The 21,160-nt window shown below is 40.9% G+C and overlaps 1 protein-coding gene across 3 annotated transcripts in view; it reads left to right on the top strand.

Annotated features, from left to right (window-relative positions):
• MAP2K4 (mitogen-activated protein kinase kinase 4) overlaps positions 1-21,160 on the top strand; it is a 118,784-nt gene that overhangs the window by 88,100 nt on the left and 9,524 nt on the right. For all 3 annotated transcript variants that reach the window (XM_058675395.1, XM_058675396.1, XM_058675397.1), the window contains 3 exons: positions 1,616-1,667; positions 5,480-5,607; positions 20,152-20,229. In XM_058675395.1, the coding sequence (XP_058531378.1) occupies positions 1,616-1,667; positions 5,480-5,607; positions 20,152-20,229 (258 nt within the window). The remainder of the gene's footprint in view (positions 1-1,615; positions 1,668-5,479; positions 5,608-20,151; positions 20,230-21,160) is intronic.

The raw sequence follows: 21,160 nt of genomic DNA, 5'->3' as shown, positions 1-21,160 counted from the left end.
TGTAGGAGGTGAAGATTGAATCTCTTGCTCCTGACGTCCACCGGGCCTCCCACTGGCTGATGTCAGCGTTTCGGCAGCTCCAGGGGAATGGGAGCGCTCTCTGTCCCCTCCTCTCTCCCTCTTTCAATCTATCTCTCTTTAGAATCAATCAGTTTTGAAAAGCGAGTAAGGTGTAGTCTACCAGTAGCCAGCTGCATTGCCCTCAACTCTGTGCCAGAGTGATTGGGAAGGTAGCTGCTATGTCTAGCAAGGCACCATGGTACAGTGAAAAGACAACTGGTGTGGGCATTCAGAATAAAATAAAAATAAATAAAGGCACTTTGCCAAATCAGTTATTCAGTTTAAATGTGTTATGTTTTACGTTGGGAGATGTGTACTTTTAAAATATTTTTATATACAGAGAAGCTATTAGAGTAGAAATCATTTCATTAGTCAGACAGTATTTGAAATTTTACATTAACCTGTTTAGCCATCTCCAGGATACAAAACCAGAGTTAGAACTTTCTACTGTTTATTATAGTTAACAGTGTAATTATAATGTAATAATATTAGAAAATGTTCATTGAATGTGCATTTGTGTCAAGATCTTAAGGGATTTAATCTTCATAGCAACTCTGTCTGGTCAGTAAAGTAAGCCAACCATAGCAGAAGATAAACATGAAGCAGAGAGGTTGAGTAATGCATTTGCTTTGCAGTTTATGCAGTTGTGAGTGGTAACTGATTTAAGCCTAAGCTGCCTGGTTCCAGAACCCTCATCCTGCATGACAGAATGATCATGCAGTTAAAAAGCACAGATAAAATTATCACATCATGTATTGCAATCTGTGTAGTATGTACCCTAAAAATGGCTTTTATATTTTCCTTGTGTTTCCCAGCTTGGTGTTATAAATTACTTAGTGTTATAATTACTTAGGTTAAGTTGCTTGCTAATTAATTAACCAGTAAACACACAGGCACAGTTACTTGAAACATGACCAGTTCATGGGTTCCACATTCTTACTGCCTGACAGGATAATGACAAGAGAACTGGAGTTTTCAGCAAATGGTTGACCTGTTGTTTAATTCTCTTTTCATATGAGGTTATGGAAATTTTGATTCAAGTCTGCTTTTCCCCTCTCCTCCTTAAGACATCTGTGATTATCTGATTATGGGCAGTGATCAAACAGCTGGGGAAATTCTGGATGAATTGCTTCAGTGGCTGAAAAGAAAGATGCTTGCTCTGCATGCTTCACTCAGTGGTGGTGAAGATTGTGAGGGACTGAGAATGTGGGGGAAACTGAAGAATCACTGTTGATCATGAGACTGGCCCATTGACCTTTCTTGTACTATTTTTATAATTGAAAAGATTGTTGATGTAAGAAACATTTTTTTAGTGATTTTTTTTAATGATAAATTGCAGCTCATTTTTAGTAATCAGTTTGTATGGCATTGTAAGTTTTCAGTCTAAAGGCATCTGCTGCTACCATAAAACTGATGTGCCGGATATTGAAATACTTAGTTTAAAAACTATATGGAAGACTGTTGTGTGGAATATACCTGTGACAAATTGTTTTGCTATTTCATGAACCAGGAGCAAGTTGTTTATCCCAACTTTTGATTTTTGTTTTCTCCCTAGACTGTGAAAGCACTAAACCACTTAAAAGAAAACTTGAAAATCATTCACAGAGGTGGGTATAGATTGCTTTTTCTAGAATAAATATAAACATTTTTTTCCCCTTACTTACAAAAAAAAGTCCTAGTGAAAATTCCCACAGGGTCACCTATAGAAGCTTTTCTGAAATAGGAGTTTTTGGTAAATATATACTCTGAAACTTCATTATTAGTTTTTTTTCCCTTTTAGATATGTAAACTTCATTCTTTTACTATTAGTGAGGCTTAGAATTTGATTTTAATAATGATTATTATTAACTTTTAGTTGAAAATAACTGCTCATTTGACTGCTAGCTGATTAAAAATTTTTTTTTGCCTAGAGATGGGATATGCTGGTTATCCCGTGACCATTCCAGAAGGAATCTGAGGGCTAGAACCCCTGAGCATGTCAAAGGGATGCTATGACCCATAGCCAGTGTTTCTTCTGCACTTTAGAGGATATTTGTGTGAATTAAGAAAGGTCTCTTAATTAGTTTTATAAAGTGAAATTCCCCTGGATTGCGTTGTATGTGTGATAGTATTAATCTTGGCTTTGTGAGACTCAAATATTTTATGTCGTGTTAGACCCGACTCAGGTAATAACCCTGTAAGAATGTTGAATTTACTCCAGCAAATAGATCACATTTGTGCTCTGTTTATGACGATGCAAGCCTGACGGGAATGCAGTGATGACCTTGAAGGAGCCAGTCAGCTTGGAATGGACATGACTAAGCTAAGACCTGGCACGGTGTGGTTCAGCCACAAGGTCAATGGGAGGGATTCAGGAACAGATTCAGAGAAGTGAAATGCCTTCAGTTCTAGGACATTCTAGTTTCAGGTGGTTAGTGAAATGTGTAGTTGGGCATTTGTGTAGGTTCTTTCATTTTGAGGTTGATGTTGGACCACTGAAATTTGTTAACCTTGAACATCAGAGTGATATCATTTAGCTTAATGCTTATAGTAAATAGTTGGTAGCCTCCTTATTACGTCTTTGGGTCTTAAATCATGTAGGATTAGGCATCCAAACAAAATTATTTTTTCCTGTTGTAGTGCATCTTATTTTTTTTCTCTTATAAGCAGCTAGAGGTATTTTGTTATTATGAATCACTTGCAGCACATTTGACACTATTGAATGATCTTAATAAATCATTGAGATGTTGCATAGACAGTGGCGGATGGAGATGATTAGTCTTCAAATATAACTTTTGTTCATATACTGACTCTACCCTAAGGGGTCGTAAGAACTGTACCAGTTCCCTGTGTCCCATCTGCACGCAGCTCATGACAACCTCCTGAAGAGGAAACCGTCTGCCTGTGTGGGTGTCTTAGGAGCGTGGAAAGTTCTCCAACATACATTGAATGTGTTCTGTTGTTTCCTTCACCCGCCTTGCCTCATGCCTTCATAATGACAGTCCATCCTGATCAATCTCAAACCACTGATGAGCCAACTTTTGAAGCTGAGAATCAAACCGAGAGAGGAGTGTTGGCAGCTGTACCAGGTGCAGGTTCTGTTGGAAAGGACAGGTGGTTAGGGAAGGATGTTTGCTAGCCAGACTGTTGTGTGGGTGATGGTAATAGTTTTTTTTTAGATTTTTGAGGGGAAGAGGGAGCTCCACTCTGTGTCTTTAGTTTATTAAGCTTTGGCAATGACAGTGACATGGGTCAAGAGACTAACATTAGGGGTAGAAAATTAGTGAGGAAAGAGAGAAAGTTGAGCAGCCAGCCAGCTGGGCTGTACTGTCACGCGCTGTCGGTGGGGAAGACACTTGGATTCAGGTCTGGGGGAGAGCTCGCATGCTCTGGTGTGGTGAAGGACAAGTCCAAGGAAGAGTTGGTAGCAAGAAAGTTCCTTGTGAGAAATGATTAAGTCACTACATTAATTGTTAATGAATGTTTGGATACTGCCTGTAAACTAGCATCTTTTATGATTTTCCAGTTTGTAGGTGAGGAAACTGTGGTTGTTAAGAGAGGTTTAGGGGCCTGTCACGGTAGCCTAGTGGCTTAAGTCCTCTCCTCGCGTGTACTGGGATCCCATGTGAGCACTGGTTCATGTCCCGGGGGCCCCCGCTTCCCATCCAACTTCCTCCCTGTGGCCTGGGAAAGCAGTAGAGGATGGCCCAAAGCCTTGGGAACCTGTATCCACATGGGAGACCTGGAAGAAATTCCTGGATCCTGGCTTCAGATCAGCTCAGCTCCGGCCATTGCAGCTGCTTCTGGAGTGAATCAGCGGATGGAAGCTCTTCCTCTCTGTATATCTGACTTTCCAATAAAAATAAATAAAATCTTTAAAGGAGAGAGAGAGAGAGAGAAAGGGGGGGTGGGGTTCAGGAGCTTAGATCTCATTCTGAATGTCAGATCTGGATCTTGAGCCTTCAGCTGTCTGATCCTGCCACCCACGCTCTTTTACATGTGCTGTAGAAGATAACTTTCCTGAGTTAGATGAGGTTTGACTTCAGTGAAATGTGGATTCATAATTTGTATACTTCATATTTAGTTGTATAGCTTTTGACATTTCCTGTATATCAACTTTGAGCATAATCTGATAGATACTGCCATTCCCTAGCTTTAAGACCTGAAGTGCTTTAAATTTTGAAACTAAAAAAGCTTCTTGAATGAATGAACTATGCCAGTGTACCAAAACCTGGAACACATTTTATGCTATCCCTTTCAGATCAGGGATAAAAGGCCTGGATTATGATTGTTACATAATGATTTTGAAACCAGCTAAGTGAAAATAAGCCTTTTGGGCCCGGCGGCGTGGCCTAGCAGTTAAAGTCCTCACCTTGAACGCCCCGGGATCCCATATGGGCGCCGGTTCTAATCCTGGCAGCTCCACTTCCCGCCAGCTCCCTGCTTGTGGCCTGGGAAAGCAGTCGAGGACGGCCCAAAGCATTGGGACCCTGCACCTGTGTGGGAGACCTGGAAGAAGTTCCTGGTTTCCGGCTTCGGATCGGCGCGCGCCAGACCGTTGCGGTCACTTGGGGAGTGAATCATCGGATGGAAGATCTTCTTCTCTGTCTCTCCTCCTCTCTGTATATCCGGCTTTCCAATAAAAGTGACTAAATCTTTTAAAAAAAAAGAAAATAAGCCTTTTTATTTTTAAAGATTTAGTTATTTTTATTGGAAAGGAAGGTTTACAGAGAGAAGAGGCAGAGAGAAAGCTCTTTCACCCACTGGTTCACTCCCCCAATTGGTTGCAGTGGTCGGAGATGAGCCGATCAGGAGCCAGGAGCTTCTTCCAGGACTCCTGTGCAGGTACAGGATTCCAGGGCTTTGGAACATTCTCCGCTGCTTTTCCAGGTCCTAAGCAGGGAGGTGAATGGGAAGCGGAGCCTACAGGATACCAAGTGGCACCCATTTGGGATGCTAGCACTTACGGAGGAGGATTAGCCAGTTGAGACATCATGCTGTCCATGAATATAAGCCTCTCTATGGAAACAAAGGGAATATTTTAGAATAGCTAATTATTTTTCATAGTTTACTCTTATGCAGTGGCATGCAGGAAAAAAAGTTTTTTCTGATTTCCAAGGAGAAAGACCATAGTTTTATTGTTGGTTTAGAAATTTGAAGGTGCTAAGAGAAAAAGTCAACCTCCATCCATAATTTATGGATTATAGTGATGTGCTTTATGAAGTGCCTTTTGCTATTCACAATTTGTGGTCATTGAAGTTTTACTTGGAGCATGAATGCTGCTGGTATTTAATAATTGGAGATATTCTGCTTCTTATGTCTCTGCATGTAGAGAGTTGGCAACTTATCTGGTCTACGTTTATGTTTAATATTTTTGCTTAATGTGTTTTTAAAATCTAGCTCATCTGATTCTACACTGAATGGCATTTACCTCTTGCAGATATCAAACCTTCCAATATTCTTCTGGATAGAAGTGGAAACATCAAGCTCTGTGACTTTGGCATCAGCGGACAGCTTGTGGACTCCATTGCCAAGACGAGAGATGCTGGCTGTAGGCCTTACATGGCAGTAAGTGGGATGTCTGTGCCTTCTCAAGTGGTAGTCAGAGCAAGAGAGCCGTGCCCTTTGGTGCTGCGCTCCTGAGGAATCTACCACTGGCCATTAAGTACTACAATGTTTTCCTTTCCCTTAGAGGCCAAGTCTTGGCTGTTATCCTGGTGAGGTGAAACTGAGCTAGGATCCCAGACATATCCTGTCTTCATGGTCCTACTTGGTGATCTTCCTTGTTCTTTTCTGCCTCTACAGTCAACTCAGCCATCAACCAGGTGGTAAACTCAGAAGGTGTCTTTGTGTTTCTAGCACCATGTAGACTGTCTTCCCTGCAGTGGTCAGTGCACCTGTGGAGGGGATGTTCTAAGCTCCCAAGAGATGCTATTGCTACTGAGAAAGGAATGGGATGACTTTGAGTTTCTAGCAGCACACAGAATGTCTCTTAGTCTGATGTTACATTTTGAAGGTTGCCAGTCTTTTCCTAAGAAGTGGGTGAAGCGGGCCTGGCGGCGTGGCCTAGCCGCTAAAGTCCTCGCCTTTAACGCCCCGGGATCCCATATAGGCGCCGGTTCTAATCCCGGCAGCTCCACTTCCCATCCAGCTCCCTGCTTGTGGCCTGGGAGAGCAGTTGAGGACGGCCCAATACCTTGGGCCCCTGCACCCGTGTGGGAGACCTGGAAGAGGTTCCTGGTTCCCAGCTTCGGATCGGCACAGCACCGGCCGTTGCGGCTCACTTGGGGAGTGAATCATCGGACGGAAGATCTTGCTCTCTGTCTCTCCTCCTCTGTGTATATCTGACTTTGTAATAAAATAAATAAATCTTTAAAAAAAAAAAAAGAAGTGGGTGAAGCACATTGACAAATGCAACAGTCGGAGTCTTGTGTGTTTCAACCTTACTCCCCTCAGGGAGACAGGTGTACATACCTTCCTGCCAAAGTACTTGACGTATCTTTTGCCTGAGTATTCGTATAGGTAGAGTATTGGGGTTCAGTGAATCTGAGCAAGACTCCAAGGCAAGTAAGATGATTTTTATTGTCTAGTCCAAGGGGCAGAAACCTCTTGCCATAAGCAAGAAGCACCCTGAATGAAATAATCGTGGGGTTTTTATAGTAAAAGAATCAAAAAGCTATGTGACAGTGAGCAGGTACGTGGTTAGGGTCCCACAGTGACACAAAACAGAGAGCATGGGACAGGAATTTACAGCGTTTAGGCTTGGTGGTCCTGATCATATCATTTCAACAGACAGTAATAAAATAGCATGCCTCAAAGGCAGCGCTCTTTACAGCCAATCCAAAAACTCCAAGATTCTCCCTATGTCCTGCCTGCCTCTTGGTCTTTCAGGAAAACAGGAGCTTTGTTCGTAACAGGATGCAGGTTTCTCTTTGGAGATTCCAGACTTCCAGGAGTACAGTCCCCTTTGCAATTAACCCTTACAGTAGAGCCTGGATTTTAACCTACATTTACATTAGATTTTAGTGTTTTGGTCTTATTTTTAAAATTGATTATTTGTATGTACTTGAAGGAGGAGAGCGGAGGAGAGGGGGGGAGAGAGAGACATGTGCTTCCTGATATTACATATTTTATTGCCTGATATATTCTGCTCTTTGTATTTGAAAAGAATTGCTTAAAAACTGTCAGCACTGACAGTATTCTGGAATGACTGTGCTTTTCAGTGCTTGCTTCTGATTTGTTAAGTCTTTGCATCTCAGCCTTTCAATAAATGGACAACCAGAGGGATGTGTGCTTTAGACAGAGATCTTCATGTGAGGTTTGGGATTTGCAAAATACTCTACGTTTCTCATGATGCTTGAGGGTAAATGACACAATAGATTCATAGGCAAGAATTAACAATGATTAGAGATGTGTTGGGGAAGTATTCTCATTTACACATTTCATAATGATGCGCTGAGATTCTTGCTTTAACCTGTGTGTTTAGGACTTAATCCCCATAGTAAGGTTGACTACATCCTTTTTGTTACATAACTTTGAGTATGAGATTTGACTCGTGCAGGTTTTAAAAAATACAACTGTGGCCCAGATACAGGAGAATAGTTTGAATGTGCGACTTCCCGGTCTTGTGTAGCAATTTGATTCTCAGGCCCACACGTGTGGAGCTCCTCTCTGCCTGCTTACCTGCCGTGGTTTCAGAGCACACAGCCTGACGATGACCGACTCTGCGACTGTTCTCCACTGGGACCAGTGAGCCTGGGCTGGACAGGTGGACAGGAATGCACTTAGCGTAACTTGTCTGGAAAACCTATACGTGTTGAATCTTTGTCATCTGTCAGTGTATCTCTGAAGATTTGTTTTTCTTTACTCCTAAATTGGAGTTGTTCTGACTGTTTAGCACACTAATTGTTACTATTTTTTCATCTCCCATGCAGGTATGGGTGTGTCTGTGTGTTCCCTTTTGGGGAGTTACAGATATCTTGAATTTCATTGTAAATATTCCATGTGTCTGCTATGATTTTGCCGTTGTTGGAAGCATTTTTAGAATGTCATACATTCTAGATTTGTCTGATCTTGACTCATGGCTGGATTCAGCCTACGTTTTTTTTTTTGGCATTCATACTTGATAGATGATGCATAACCCTGTATTCTGTTACAAGATACATAAAGTTTACTGTTTGTCTTGCTTGAGGACATGCCTTTTTTTCTTTTAAAGCAGTTGAGACAGTTGTAAAATAAAAACTCGTTTCTTCAATTTTTCCTTTCTTATTTCCTGGTAGTCTTTGTAGGATTTCTTACCAAATACTCTTGACTCTCTTCTGCCGCTTTGTTACATGGAGGACGTCTGAAGAGTCACTTTATTTCCTCACCTGTAGCAATGTTTCCTCCTAATGTCTTTTTTTAAAAAATTATTACTATCATTTTATGATATAGTTCCGTAGGCCTTGGAATTTCCCTTATCCCCTCCCCAACACCCTCCCCTCTCACTGGGTTCCCCTATATTCTTACTATAGTATAGTTCTTCATACACAGTCATATGTTCATCATTGTGGGCATGGACAGTGGCAGAGAGTCCAGCATCCTACTGTCAAGATATAGGTAACAGTTTCATTGGGAGTCCATCTATGACCTGGAAGTAGAGATGCATACTGCATTGTATCCTCACATCTGGATATGACAGTATCCATTACACAGTCACTATGCATCCCCTTAAATGAAAAGCCACAATACAAAATCAACAACAGGAAGAAAAATAGAAATTTATAATGCCATCAACTTAAATGACATGTTACTAGATATGATAGTTTGCATTAAACAGTTACTATACATCCCCTCAAATGTACATGTCTTTTTATATGCTAGAAGCCTAGCTGTATTAATTTATAAGACAGTCCTAGATTATGGAAATACTTACTTGGTTGTTTCCAAGCTGTGGCATAATCTTACATTGGCTGTGTACAGCTTAGTCGTCATTGAACTCTGATGAAGATCTGGCTCATCAACATGAGGGTGGTGTTGGCGTTATCCCTGTCTTGGTTCAACAACTTTGGTATTACTGTTCTAGCTACACACATTTATTCCCCTTCCACACCTGTTTTATCTCTCTCTTTCTTTCTATTTTCAAAAAATGTATTCATCTAGACAGAATTTTTGCTTTCTGTTTGCACAAATATGTAAGACTGAAATTATTGTTACTGTTTTTCTTTTATAAGATCATGTTTTGGGAATTCTGGTTAAAAACATTGTTTATTAATTCTTGTAGGATTTTGCTTTGTTAGAAAATGTTTTTATTTTATTTTTCCTGATTTGGTCCTTTTACTTTTTGTGTGTCCAGGTTTTCTGCTTTTCTGATTCATGGTAGTTTGTGTGTTTCCAGAAATTTTCCCATTCCATTTAACCATATAACATTACTGTTATATGTTTATGGCGTTTTTGTTTGGATTCTTTTTTAAATTTTTGTTAAGTATGCAGTGTCTCCATTTGCAGTTCTGACTTTATTTTTTTATATTATCTCTATCACTCTGGATGAAGGTTATTCAGTTAGTTTATTATTATCAAGAGCAAACTTGGCTTCTTAGATTCCCCCCCCCCACATTCTTTCATTTGTTTTTAATGTTTAATATTTCTTTTTTCTGCAGTATTTAAGTTTAGCTCTTTTTTTAGCATTATATAAGATGTATGTTCAATTTGAAAGCTTGCTTTTTAAAAAATATGAATGTTTACAGCTCCAAATTTCTCTCCTAGCTGTGCTTTATATCCTCTAAGTTAATGTTTTTTAAAAATTTTTTCCATTCATCTCAAAGTATTTTCTAGCTTTCTGGTTTATTTCTTCTTGACACATTGATTAATTATGCTCATTCCTATATTTTGATCTGGTATGCGAGCACCAGACATCTGTCTCGTTTTCTGTGTATTTTACTTTTAGATTTTATTTATTTTTATTTTTATTGAACCATCAGTTATACAGAGTGAAGGAGAGACAGTGAGAAAGATATTCCATCCACTGGCAGTGGCCAGAGCTAAGTTGATCTGAAGCCTAGATTCAGGAGCTTCTTCCTGGTCTCCCATGATCCCAAGGTTTGGATTATCCTCTGCTGCTTTCCCAGGCCACAAGCAGGAAGCTGGATGGGAAGAGTAATAGCTAGATACCAACTGACACCTATATGGGATGCCTGTCCTTGTAGGTGGATGATGAGCCAGTTGGGCCACTCTGGTCCCTTCTGTATATTTTTGTGTTTAGTTTTATTTTAAAGGTAATGTACTCCTTAAAAGAAATTATTTATTTATTTGAATAGTAGAGTTAGAGAGAGAGGAAAAAAGAAAAAGAGAGAGTTCTTCCATATGTTGGTTCACTCCACAAATATCTACAAGGGCTAGTGCTGAACCCGAATGAGCCAAGGGCTGCATCCAGTTATCTCACAGAGGTGGCAGGGGCCAACTTCAGCTGCTTTCCCAGACAGTAGCAGGGAACTATATCAAAAGTGCAATAGTCAAGACTTGAACCCACTCTCTAATGGATGACAGCAAGTGAGCTCAAAAGTGGAATAGTCAGGACTTGAACCCATTCTTATATTGGGTCTTAGCATTGCAGGTGCCTCCTCAACCAGTTATTCCACAATGCCAGGCCTTTATTTTTAGTGTTTTCTTTTTTCAGATGTTTTCTTAATGACTATCATGTTCATTACAATTAGCTTTCCAAATTTATAACAATCTAGTTTGAGTTTGTTCCAACTTAGCTTCAAGACCGTGCAAAAACCTTAGTTCTGTTCTTCCATTTTGCATTATCACTAATTATATATGTGTGTACATTATGTGTCCAGTAAAAAGATTTATAATGATTATATTTTACGCTTTTATCTTTTAAATAAGAATTAAAAAGAGGGCCTGGCATGATGACCCAGTGACTAAATTGTCGCCTTGCATGTGCCAGGATCCCATGTGGATGCGTGTTCACATCCCGAATGCTCCACTTCCCACCCAGCACCCTGCTGGTGATTCGGGAAAGCAGTAGAGAACAGCCCAAAGACTTGAGACACTGCACCCACATGCGAAATCCGGAAGAGGCTCCTGACGCCTGGCTTCACATTTGCTCAGCTTCAGCCACTGCAGGCACTGGGGGAGTGAACCAGCAGATGGAAGATCTTTCTCTCTCCTCCTTTCTGAAATTTGACTTTCCAATTAAAAAAAAAATTTTTAAAAAGTAACTAGAAGCAAATATAGTTAATAGTAGCTTTTGCATTTGGCCATATAGTTACTTTATTTCTTCGTATTATACTGAAATACTGTCTACTGCCCTCTCATGCCCTTTTACATTTGTTTGAAAATATTTTAACTTATCCCTCAGTTTTGAAGCGTCATTTCCTTTTTTTTTTTAAAGATTTATTTTAAAATTTTTGTTGGAAAGTCAGATCGGATAGAACTGAACAGATCCAAACCAAGGAGCCAGGAGTCTCCTCCGGGTCTCCCATACGGGCGCAGGGTCTCAAGGCTTTGGGCCGTCCTTGACTGCTTTTCCAGGCCACAGGCAGGGAGCTGGATGGGAAGCGGGGCTGCAGCGACTAGAACCGGCGCCCATATGTGATACTAGTGCATGCAGGGCAAGCACTTCAGCCACTAGGCCACTATGCTGGGCCCACTTTCTTGTTTGAAAAAATTGTATACATTTTATTTTTGATAATTTTTACGTACTTGATTAGTGTGTGAAGGGTCAAGGGCTAGAGGAAAGTGGTTGAGACCATTGTTTTGACAATCTCTTTTTTCCTACCTGTATTTGGGCAAAGGAGAGAGATAAGGGGAAAAGCCACACTCAGCTTCCCAACCATTTCAAGGTCCTCAACGTGGGGCATGCTCCGATGCTTGTGTTCAAGTGGCTTTTGTATTTCAGCAGGTCGGTATTGCTGCCGATCTTGCCACTCCAGTCACGGTGAAATCTCTCTGGACACCACTGGCTGACACTGTCTACCATAGAGTCGGGTCCTAACTTTTGTCTTTTTATATATCACTTAAAAATGTGTATTTGTGGAACTGGCATGGTAGCCCAGTGGCTATAAAGACCTCCTTGCATGTGCCAGGATCCAATACAGGGCACTGGTTCATACCCTGGCAGCCCCACTTCCCATCCAGCTCCCTCCTTGTGGCCTGGGAAAGCAGTCGAGAACAGCCCAAAGCCTTGGGACCCTGCACCCACGGGAGACCAGGAAAAGGCTCCTGATTCCTGGCTTTGGATCTGCTCAGCTCCAGCCACTGTGGCCACTTGGGGAGTGAACCATCGCATGGAAGATCTTCCTCTCTGTGTCTCCTCCTCTTTGTAAATCTGCCTTTCCAATAGATTGAAATAATATATAAATATAAATAAATTAAAAAAAAATATATATATGGGCCTACAAAGAACTTGGCCCATCTTCTCTGCTTTTCTCAGCAGAAACTAGAGCAGAAGTGGAGTCGCCAGGATTGGAACTAGCGTTCCTTTAGGATGCTGGCATTACAGTTATGGTTTAATCCACTGTGCCACCTCGGCTCCTATATTTCACATTTAAAATCCTACTCCAGTCTGAACCTATATGTTGTCAAAGGAAAGAATACACATTTTTTTCTCCCAACAGTTAACCAGTGTGAGTCCTTAAAAAAAATCAGTACTTTCAAATTCTGTTGTTTGAAATTAATACCCTTATAACCAAAATCTTAGATTTCGGATTGTTTGTATAATTTGTTAGTGTTATTTTCCTACATTTTTAGATAAATATTAGTATCATGATTTTTTTTTCAAATCTCAGGAAAAGTCGTTTGCTATTATTGATGCTTATTCATTTTTTGCATCTTTTATGCAAAACTACTGGGAATTAAAAAATTTTAATGTCATTGGAAATTTTTTCTATTTTGTTTTTTATTTTATGTTTTATATTTCAATATTAGCCTGTATACTTGTTGCAAATTTCCTTTTTATAGATTGTCTAGGTTTATTTTTATTTATTTAAGACTCGGAGCTAGGTCTTGTATTTCCTGTTTTCCTCCCTAAATGGCTACATCAGCAAGGGCTGCAGCTGGCTGAAGCCAGGGGCCAGGAACCTCCCCTGTATCTCCATCTGCGTTTGGATGACAGGTACCCTAGTATTTGAGCCATCTTTGCCGCCTTCCCAGGTCACTAATGGTAAACTGGGTTGGAAGCAGAGCAGCCATGCCTAGAACCAGCAGTTTGCTCTGGAATGCTGGTGGAGCAAGTGGTGGCCTATAACCTGTCGCTCCAGGACACTGGTTCCTTACACACACACACACACACACACACACACACACACACAATATGAAATGATTTTGTCTTAGTTTTTGGTAGCTTTTATTAATGTTGCATACTCTCTTCTGAGTTAGTATTATGCTGTTGGAGTTTCAGATTTTTGATTTTCAGGCCTGTTCTTCTGATTTAGATTTGGGATACTTGTCTAGTTCATTTTTTCAATGTTAAGTATACACTAAAGAATCATTTTTAAAATGTGAAAGAACCCTACATACACAAAGAATGAGTGTAAAAAAGTTATTTACCATGAATGAACATCCCTATGGTAAAAATGTATCACGATGGTAAAAGTAACTGAAAGCAGTGTATGAGTAATTCAGTTTTTATGGTCAGGAGCAATGTTGGCATGAGATGGCTAGGTTAAATATTCAGCCATCTGGATAAAACTGCTAGGTATCTCTTTGGAGACACAAATTATCTACATCCCTACAGAGCAGAAATCCCCAAGTTTGTCATGTCTGTTAAGTGTCTGGACCCTAGTGAATGGGGAAGAACGAAGAGAGTCAGAAACTGACTTACATAATCCTTGGGTGAAAGATGGAATCCTGGTGTTGCCTCATGTCCAGGAATGTGCTTAAGTTTTCCTGACACACAAACACGCTGGAAATTCCAGCTGTTCATGACATAAACACAAGGGTTTTCAGAATGACGTTACCACCGTAACCACAGATGGTAGGTACGTTTTGAGCGGTGACAGACGTAGCCACAGTGCCATCATGAGCGGTCAAGTTGCAGAATATGCCTGTCACCAAAGTCTCTGTGCACCTGCTTCTCACACTCCTCCCCTGTGTGAAACCATGATCTTATTCTATTTTCTGCCAGATTCGGTTTCGATCTTTCCTGGCGTTTGACATAAATGTAATCTAGCATTCTGAGCTTGTTTGTGCCTGCCAGCTGTCTGTCAGCTGGGGCCCATGTTGGTAGTTCGTGCTGTTAATTATTGCTGAGTAGTGTGCATTGCGTTGATGCCATGCAGTAGGTTCATCTGAGGGACTTAGCAGGGTAGTTTTCATTGCAGACTTATCAACGGAATTGATGGTTTTTTGAAACCATTATTGTAAGTGGAGGTTTCTCTCTCTCTTTAAAGATTTATTTTTCTTGGAAAGTCAGGTTTACAGAGAGGAGAGACAGAAAGATTTTCCACCCGCTGAGTCACTCCCCAAGAGGCTGCAAAGGCCGGAGCTTAGCCAAACTGAAGCCAGGAACCCGTAGCTTCCTCCAGGTCTCCTTTGCAGGTACAGGGTCCCCAAGGCCCAGGGCCATCCTCAACTGCTCTCCCAGGCCACAGCCAGGGAGCTGGAAGGGAAATGGAGCAGGTGGGACAGGAACTGGCGCCCATATGGGATCCCAGCGCAAGCAAGGCAAGGACTTTAGCCACTAGGCTACTATGCTGGACCCTGTGAATGGAGCTTTAAAAACTTTTCTGGTATTTTGCTATGGTGGCATATAAATATCCTTGCTTTGTAGATGTTTACTTGTATATATTGTGTCCCATGACCTAATCATTTAACTTCACTATTAGTTTCAGGAATTTTCTGTGTGAGGAGTTGTGGAAATGTGAATGTGTCTTCATGCAAACACTGCTGTTACTTTCTCCTTTCTTGTCCGCCTCTGTGCGCGCTGTGAGCTCAGTGTGGTGCTGAACAGAAGCAGAAGAGACCTCTTTGCCAATAGTGACGATTCCGCTTTTCACCCAAAAGTGTGATGTTTAGCTCTAAGCATCCTGTGAGAAGGGAAGACGTTTTCCTTAGTGTGCCAGCAGCTGCTGTTACTGTCACTGTTGCGACTGCTGAATTGTGAATTTCTCTCAGATGCTAATTCTGCCTCCATTGTGGCAAGCGCTTTCTTTCTCCATTATTCTGTACCTTGATTTTCTGATATTAACTGTGTATTATATTCCTAAAATGAACTGCACTTGATTATGACATATTTCCTTTTCCTGTTTTGCTGGAGTAGATTCCTTCATATTTTAATGCTTTTTGTATCTTTGTATATCTTGTAGTGTCAGTATTTTTTTATATATAAATAGTGCTAGACTTGTAAAAGAAGGTGGGTGGGGTTACCTCTTTGTTCTTCGAAAAACAAGTGTCAAGGTTTATTTGTTACTTGCATATTTTAAAGAGTTCACTCGTGGTCCCATTAGGGTCTGAATTTTTCGTGACAGTTCATAGTAACAAACCTATTAAATAACATCATCCTAAGATAATTCAGGTTCTAAACTATTTTTTGGTAAATTTTCATTTTCAGAGAATATGTCCATTTTAGTTTTTCTTTTTCCTTAAGTAGTGATAGCATTCTTCTCCTGTTTTTCTTTGAGTTTAGTGGTTTGAGTCTCCTTTCCTCCTGGCCTGTGTTGCTAACGGCATGCTGTTGTTGATTTTTTTCAAAGACTCATTTTGGTTCTATTGACTTCTTAGGTACAGTTTTTTTCTATTACTATCTCAACTAATTCCATTCTATTTTTGTTTTTTTCCCTATTACTTCCTTCTTGTTGCTTATTTGGGCTTTAGTTAAAGAATAAACTAGTTCCTTAATCCATAAAGTTAGGTGACATTTCCTGCTACAAGTTACCATCTGAACACTTCCTTTCATCCTACAATTTTGCATTAATTTTTATTGTATTTTTGCTTTGGTCAAAGCATTTTTTTTTCTACTGTTGCCGGAGACATTTTTGCCCCATGTGTTATTTAAAAGTGTGTTGTTTAATCTCCAGGTATTTGAGGATGTTTTAGGTGTGTGTGTTACTGATTTCTAATTTAGTTAATTTGTGGTTGAAGAACAGACCTGATTTCCAATCTTCTAACAAAAGTTTATCATGAGATAATCAAGATGGCAGAATAGGGTAAGGACGTGTTTAAACAGAGAAACATTAGTCAATATGCAGCAGGGAGGGCACATTCCAGGAAATAGGAGAGGACAGAACAACAGCAGAGGGGCACCTGGTGACTGACAGACACAGGAAAGCAGCAAACACAATAGTGTGGGGTTGTGGTAACCAATACTGCATGGGCATTCAGCAATCAGTGATCTGAACTGCTCCAGTAATTGAAACTCCCCCAGCCACAAGGTGGGAAGGGACCTTCACTGGGAGCTCAGGACGTAAAGACGTAAACCCAGATAAAGAACTCCTTGTCCTGCTGGTCTGTTTGATTTGACCAGAGGCAGAGATGGAGTGGAAGGTCCTAGATGGATAATGTGGGATCAGAGTGGATTTCACAGCCTATTCTGCCCCCTAAAGTCAAATCAGCACCGTTTTGTTTAAGGAGACAAAGGCAATGGGATTGTGCATGCACTGAGCTGGGAGTGAACTCATTTCTGGCTCAGTGAACTGCAACAAGATGGAATCCTGCAGGTTCTACCCAAGATAGATCTGGGTAGCCCTCAGTCCTGAAGGCCAGCAGATCAAGAACTGTAGTAGTGGCACATCAAGTGCTATTTTGTACAGTGTGGTAGGGGTTTTAAGACTACAGGGACAACAGTGAGCTGTGCATGTACTGAGCTCAGTGAGTTCTTGCTGAGCTCAGTACATTACACTGGTCCCACAGGGAAAATAATACCGACCATGGCATCATACGGCTCAAAATAGGTCCATGTGGCTCCCAGACCTAATGGCCAACAGGCAAGATCAGCACCACCAACAATCTAGCTATATAGGATACCTGGTGTCTCCCTAATCCTGGGAACTGCTCGAACTGGAAGATGGAGAAATGTTGTACAGATAATGGTGGAATCACAGGAGGTGGAGAGTGGTGAGCCAGTAGCTGGGGCTACAGAAACCATGGTGGAAGTCCAGCATAAGAACCCAGACCTGGAACTTGCTGGAGGGAGTGGCACAAGTGGCTGCAAACAAAGGGTCCTATGCCAACAACAGTAAGTAAACTCAAATAGTAGGCCTGTGGGTGACACAGCTTAGAAACTCGCCCCAAGGAGAAGACTTCTGATAACCGGAAGTATAATGACTAAGAGCAAAAGAAGAGACAAAGGTACAATGAATATTGCCAAAGACTCACCTGCAAAAGGAGTGAAAGCCTTTGCCAACCTCAGAGTTAAGTGAGGAAGACATTGAGAAAATGGCGGATACAGAATTGAAAACACTTGCTATAAAGTTTCTTATCAACAACGAGAAGCATGTAAAGCAGGTGTTCAAGGAATTTAGGGAATATGTCACACTGGAAATGAATCAAGTGAAATCTGATATATCAGAAATGAAGAATACAGTGGAGCAAATTAAAAGTCCAGTGGAAAGTCTCCAAAATAGAATGAAGGAAGCAGAAGAAAGAATCTCAGAATTGGAAAATATTTTTAGTCACCAGGAGGAAACAAACAAAAAGCTGGAAGCATCTTTACCCAGTAAAGCTTTCCTTTGTCTTTGAAAATGAAATGAAATTTTTTCTATAGTAAAGAAAAGTTAAAAGAATATGCCTCTTCCAAACCTGCCCTACAAACAATACTTAAAGATATTCTCTTGACAGAGAAAAGGAATAGCACCCACCTAAACCAAAGGCAAATGTGAAGAACATCCCAGTAAAATAACAACAAAAGATTAAATCAATGAACAACCCATTGCTGAAATGACAGGACCAAACTACCACCCTTTTATATTAACCCTGAATGTAAATGGCTTAAACTCATCTATCAAATGTCATAGATGGACAAGTAGACTGGATTGAAAAAACAAAACCCATCTATTTGTTGCCTACAGAAGATACATCTCATGAACAAAGATCAGCAAATATTATATCTCATAGGTTTTGATTTTTATTCATCTCTTCAAAATATTTTCTGATTAAATTTTTCACTGACTCATGGATTATACAGTAGTATCTTCATGAAGATTCTTGATTTTCATTTTCGTTTCTTCAACGACATATTAGTAATTAAGTAGCATGTTGTTTAACTTCATGTCTTTTTTTTTAAAAAAAAAGATTTATTTATTTTTATTGGAAATGCAGATATACAGAGAAGAGGAGAGACAGAGAGGAAAGATCTTCTGTCTGATGTTTGACTCCCCAAGCAGCTGCAATGGCCGGAGCTGAGCCAATCTGAAGCCAGGAGCCCAGAGCCTCTTCTGGGACTCCCACATGAGTTTAGGATCCCAAGGCCTTGGGCCATCCTTGACTGCTTTCCAGGTCACAAGCAGGGAACTGGATAGGAAGCAGGGCCACCAAAACCAGAACCAGTCCCCATATGCTATCCTGGCGCATTCAAGGCGAGGACTTTTTGTGGCTTTACGTTTAATGAGATGTGCAGTAATTTTGTAAGGAGACTATCATATCCAGTGACATTACCTATAACTGTTACCTATATCTTGACAGTAGGATGCTGGACTCTCTGCCACTGTCCATGCCCACAATGATGAACATATGACTGTGTATGAAGAACTATACTGTAGTAAGAATATAGGGGAACCCAGTGAGTGGGGAGGGAGTTGGGGAGGGGATAAGGGAAATCCCAGGGCCTATGGAACTGTATCATAAAATGATAGTAATAATTTTTTAAAAAAGACATTAGGAGGAAACATTGCTACAGGTGAGGAAATGAAGTGACTCTTCAGACGTCCTCCATGTAGGAAAGCGGCAGAACAGAGACAAGAGTGTTTGGTAAGAAATCCTACAAAGACTACCAGGAAATAAGAAAGGAAAAATTGAGGAAACGAGTTTTTATTTTACAACTGTCTCAACTGCTTGGAACTCAGTGGTGGAGGGGAAAGGAGTTTGGGGAGAGGGTAAAGGGAAATTCCAAGGCCTATGGAAATGTATCATAAAATGATAATAATACAAAAAAATAATAAAAAAAAGTTTATCACACAGGAATTTGACAGAAATCTTTCCCCTGACATTATTGCATGGAGCCTTTTGTCTCTTTGGTTGACTGAGGCTATTCTATGATGTGTACATTATCAAGCAAATATATAATACCTAAAGATGGAGAAGAGAGCTTCTAATCAGAATAAATGCCTAGATCTCTTAAGTGAATCATTACTGGCTGTAAAATTATGTAAGTAGATCTTTCCTTACACTTCTCTGTGTTTCTTTGAACAACAATTACTTCTGCTTTAGTACAGGGTCTGTGACCGACTCGGTGCCCCGCCCCAGCCCCTCTGCTTTTTCTGCTTCCCTGACACATGAACATGATGGCGTTTAATATCAAGGATATGTAAAGACCATTACTGCACAGAAACTCTAGAAGTGGTATTTGCTGTTCAGATGGTCGAATAATGCGTAACTCTATTGGTGGTGCTTTAATTTGGGTACATAGAAGCTGATTGCCTTCAAAAGAATGTGTGGTGGCATATTTAGCTTTCTTAGGTTTAGAATGGGTGGAATAATGATACACAGATTTATCTTATGTTTACTGTTTCATGTCGTGCCTAGAGTGGTTGGGCCTTATCCACAGAAACCAAGACTAAAATCGGGAAGACCCATTCTTTTGGTTGTTATTCATTTTTACCACTAGTATCTGCTGGTCTAACCTTGTAGTTCTTTCTTTGTTTTTTTCTGGTTCTCTCTCTCTCTCTGTCTCTCTCTCTCTTTCTATGTCTCTTTCTCTCTCTCTCCTTGGCTTCAGATTCTGTGTCCTAAGAGGGAAAATTGCAGTAGTCTGTTTGGATTTCCTTGATGGAAATTTCATTGAGTTATGGTGTTTTGTTGCTTTTGTTATTTGCTGTTAGTAGAATGACAGCCTCCTCGCTACTCCTTGGCCCCAAATGTGAATTCCTCCATACAGGCTGGCCTGTGGTTCCTCACCCTGCTGTTGCTTTTAGTTATAGCCTCTGGTTTGAAGAAAGCCCTAATTGGTTCCCTGGACTTCTCTCTGTGTTTCAGCCTGAAAGAATAGACCCGAGCGCGTCGCGACAAGGATATGATGTCCGCTCTGACGTCTGGAGTTTGGGGATCACGTTGGTACGTCTGTGTGGGTTCACCCTCTTGACACAGTTTAGTCAGACTCCGACTCCTCCCAAGAGCATCTTTTCCCCCCACCTTGACTATTATTAACAAGGACTGTGGTTTCTCATTGTTAGAGGAAAAATGTATGTGTTCACCTTAAAACCAAATTGCTCATTTTCCTCAAGGTTGTTTTTTTTTTTTTGACGTGTCCAAGGCTAGCTGATGTTAAGGCTGAATCTCTGGGCTTCAGTGTCAGCAGCTGCACTAAGAATGGGCTAGGGGAGAGAGGCTGAGTAGCCTCTCAAGTCTCCCCACATTGAGTGAATGGTTGTATATTTATATGCTTATTTTCATTTTACCAGCTTTTGTTTTAAAGTGTTGTTTTCCTGTGGGTGTTCTGACTTTGGATAGCCTCAATGGCTTCTTCCACACTAGAGCTGAATTTTCTATGCCTAGGTGGAATTATCTGATGAGGTATGGAGCCCAATCCTTTTCTTCTCGTTCTCCCATTGTCAGGAATGTCCACTTTGTTCCTTAGCCCCTTTTTTTGCTTCTAGAATCCCTTTCCTGCACATCAGCTCACACCCTAGCTAGTTCTTCTCGATGAATCCTGCAGCCAGGCCTAGTGGAGTCTGTGCAGTGAGTGGGTTACTGCTCTGCTCTTCAGAGAACCCCACCTGCTGCTTGCTTACCGCGTGGCCATATGCCAGAGCTACCTCCTGGAGGATTTTCTGTTGTGAAGCCAACTGACTGAATAAGAAGGGCTTTATTCCCCTTCTTGGTTAAGCAGGGGAAAACATGGGTCTTGGACAGCCTTTAGCTCTGCCAACTGGTCCCAAAGGCTGCAGCTTCGAGCTAAGGCAGCTGTTGGCTCTAAGGGAGGTAGTGGTTCAGAAATACCCATCTCTGACATCCCCAGTAGAATGTAAAATAACAAGTATGTTCT

The sequence above is a fragment of the Ochotona princeps genome, chromosome 17, assembly GCF_030435755.1.
Source record: "Ochotona princeps isolate mOchPri1 chromosome 17, mOchPri1.hap1, whole genome shotgun sequence".
Taxonomy (NCBI): domain Eukaryota; kingdom Metazoa; phylum Chordata; class Mammalia; order Lagomorpha; family Ochotonidae; genus Ochotona; species Ochotona princeps.
This window is presented reverse-complemented; position numbering and strand designations above follow the sequence as displayed.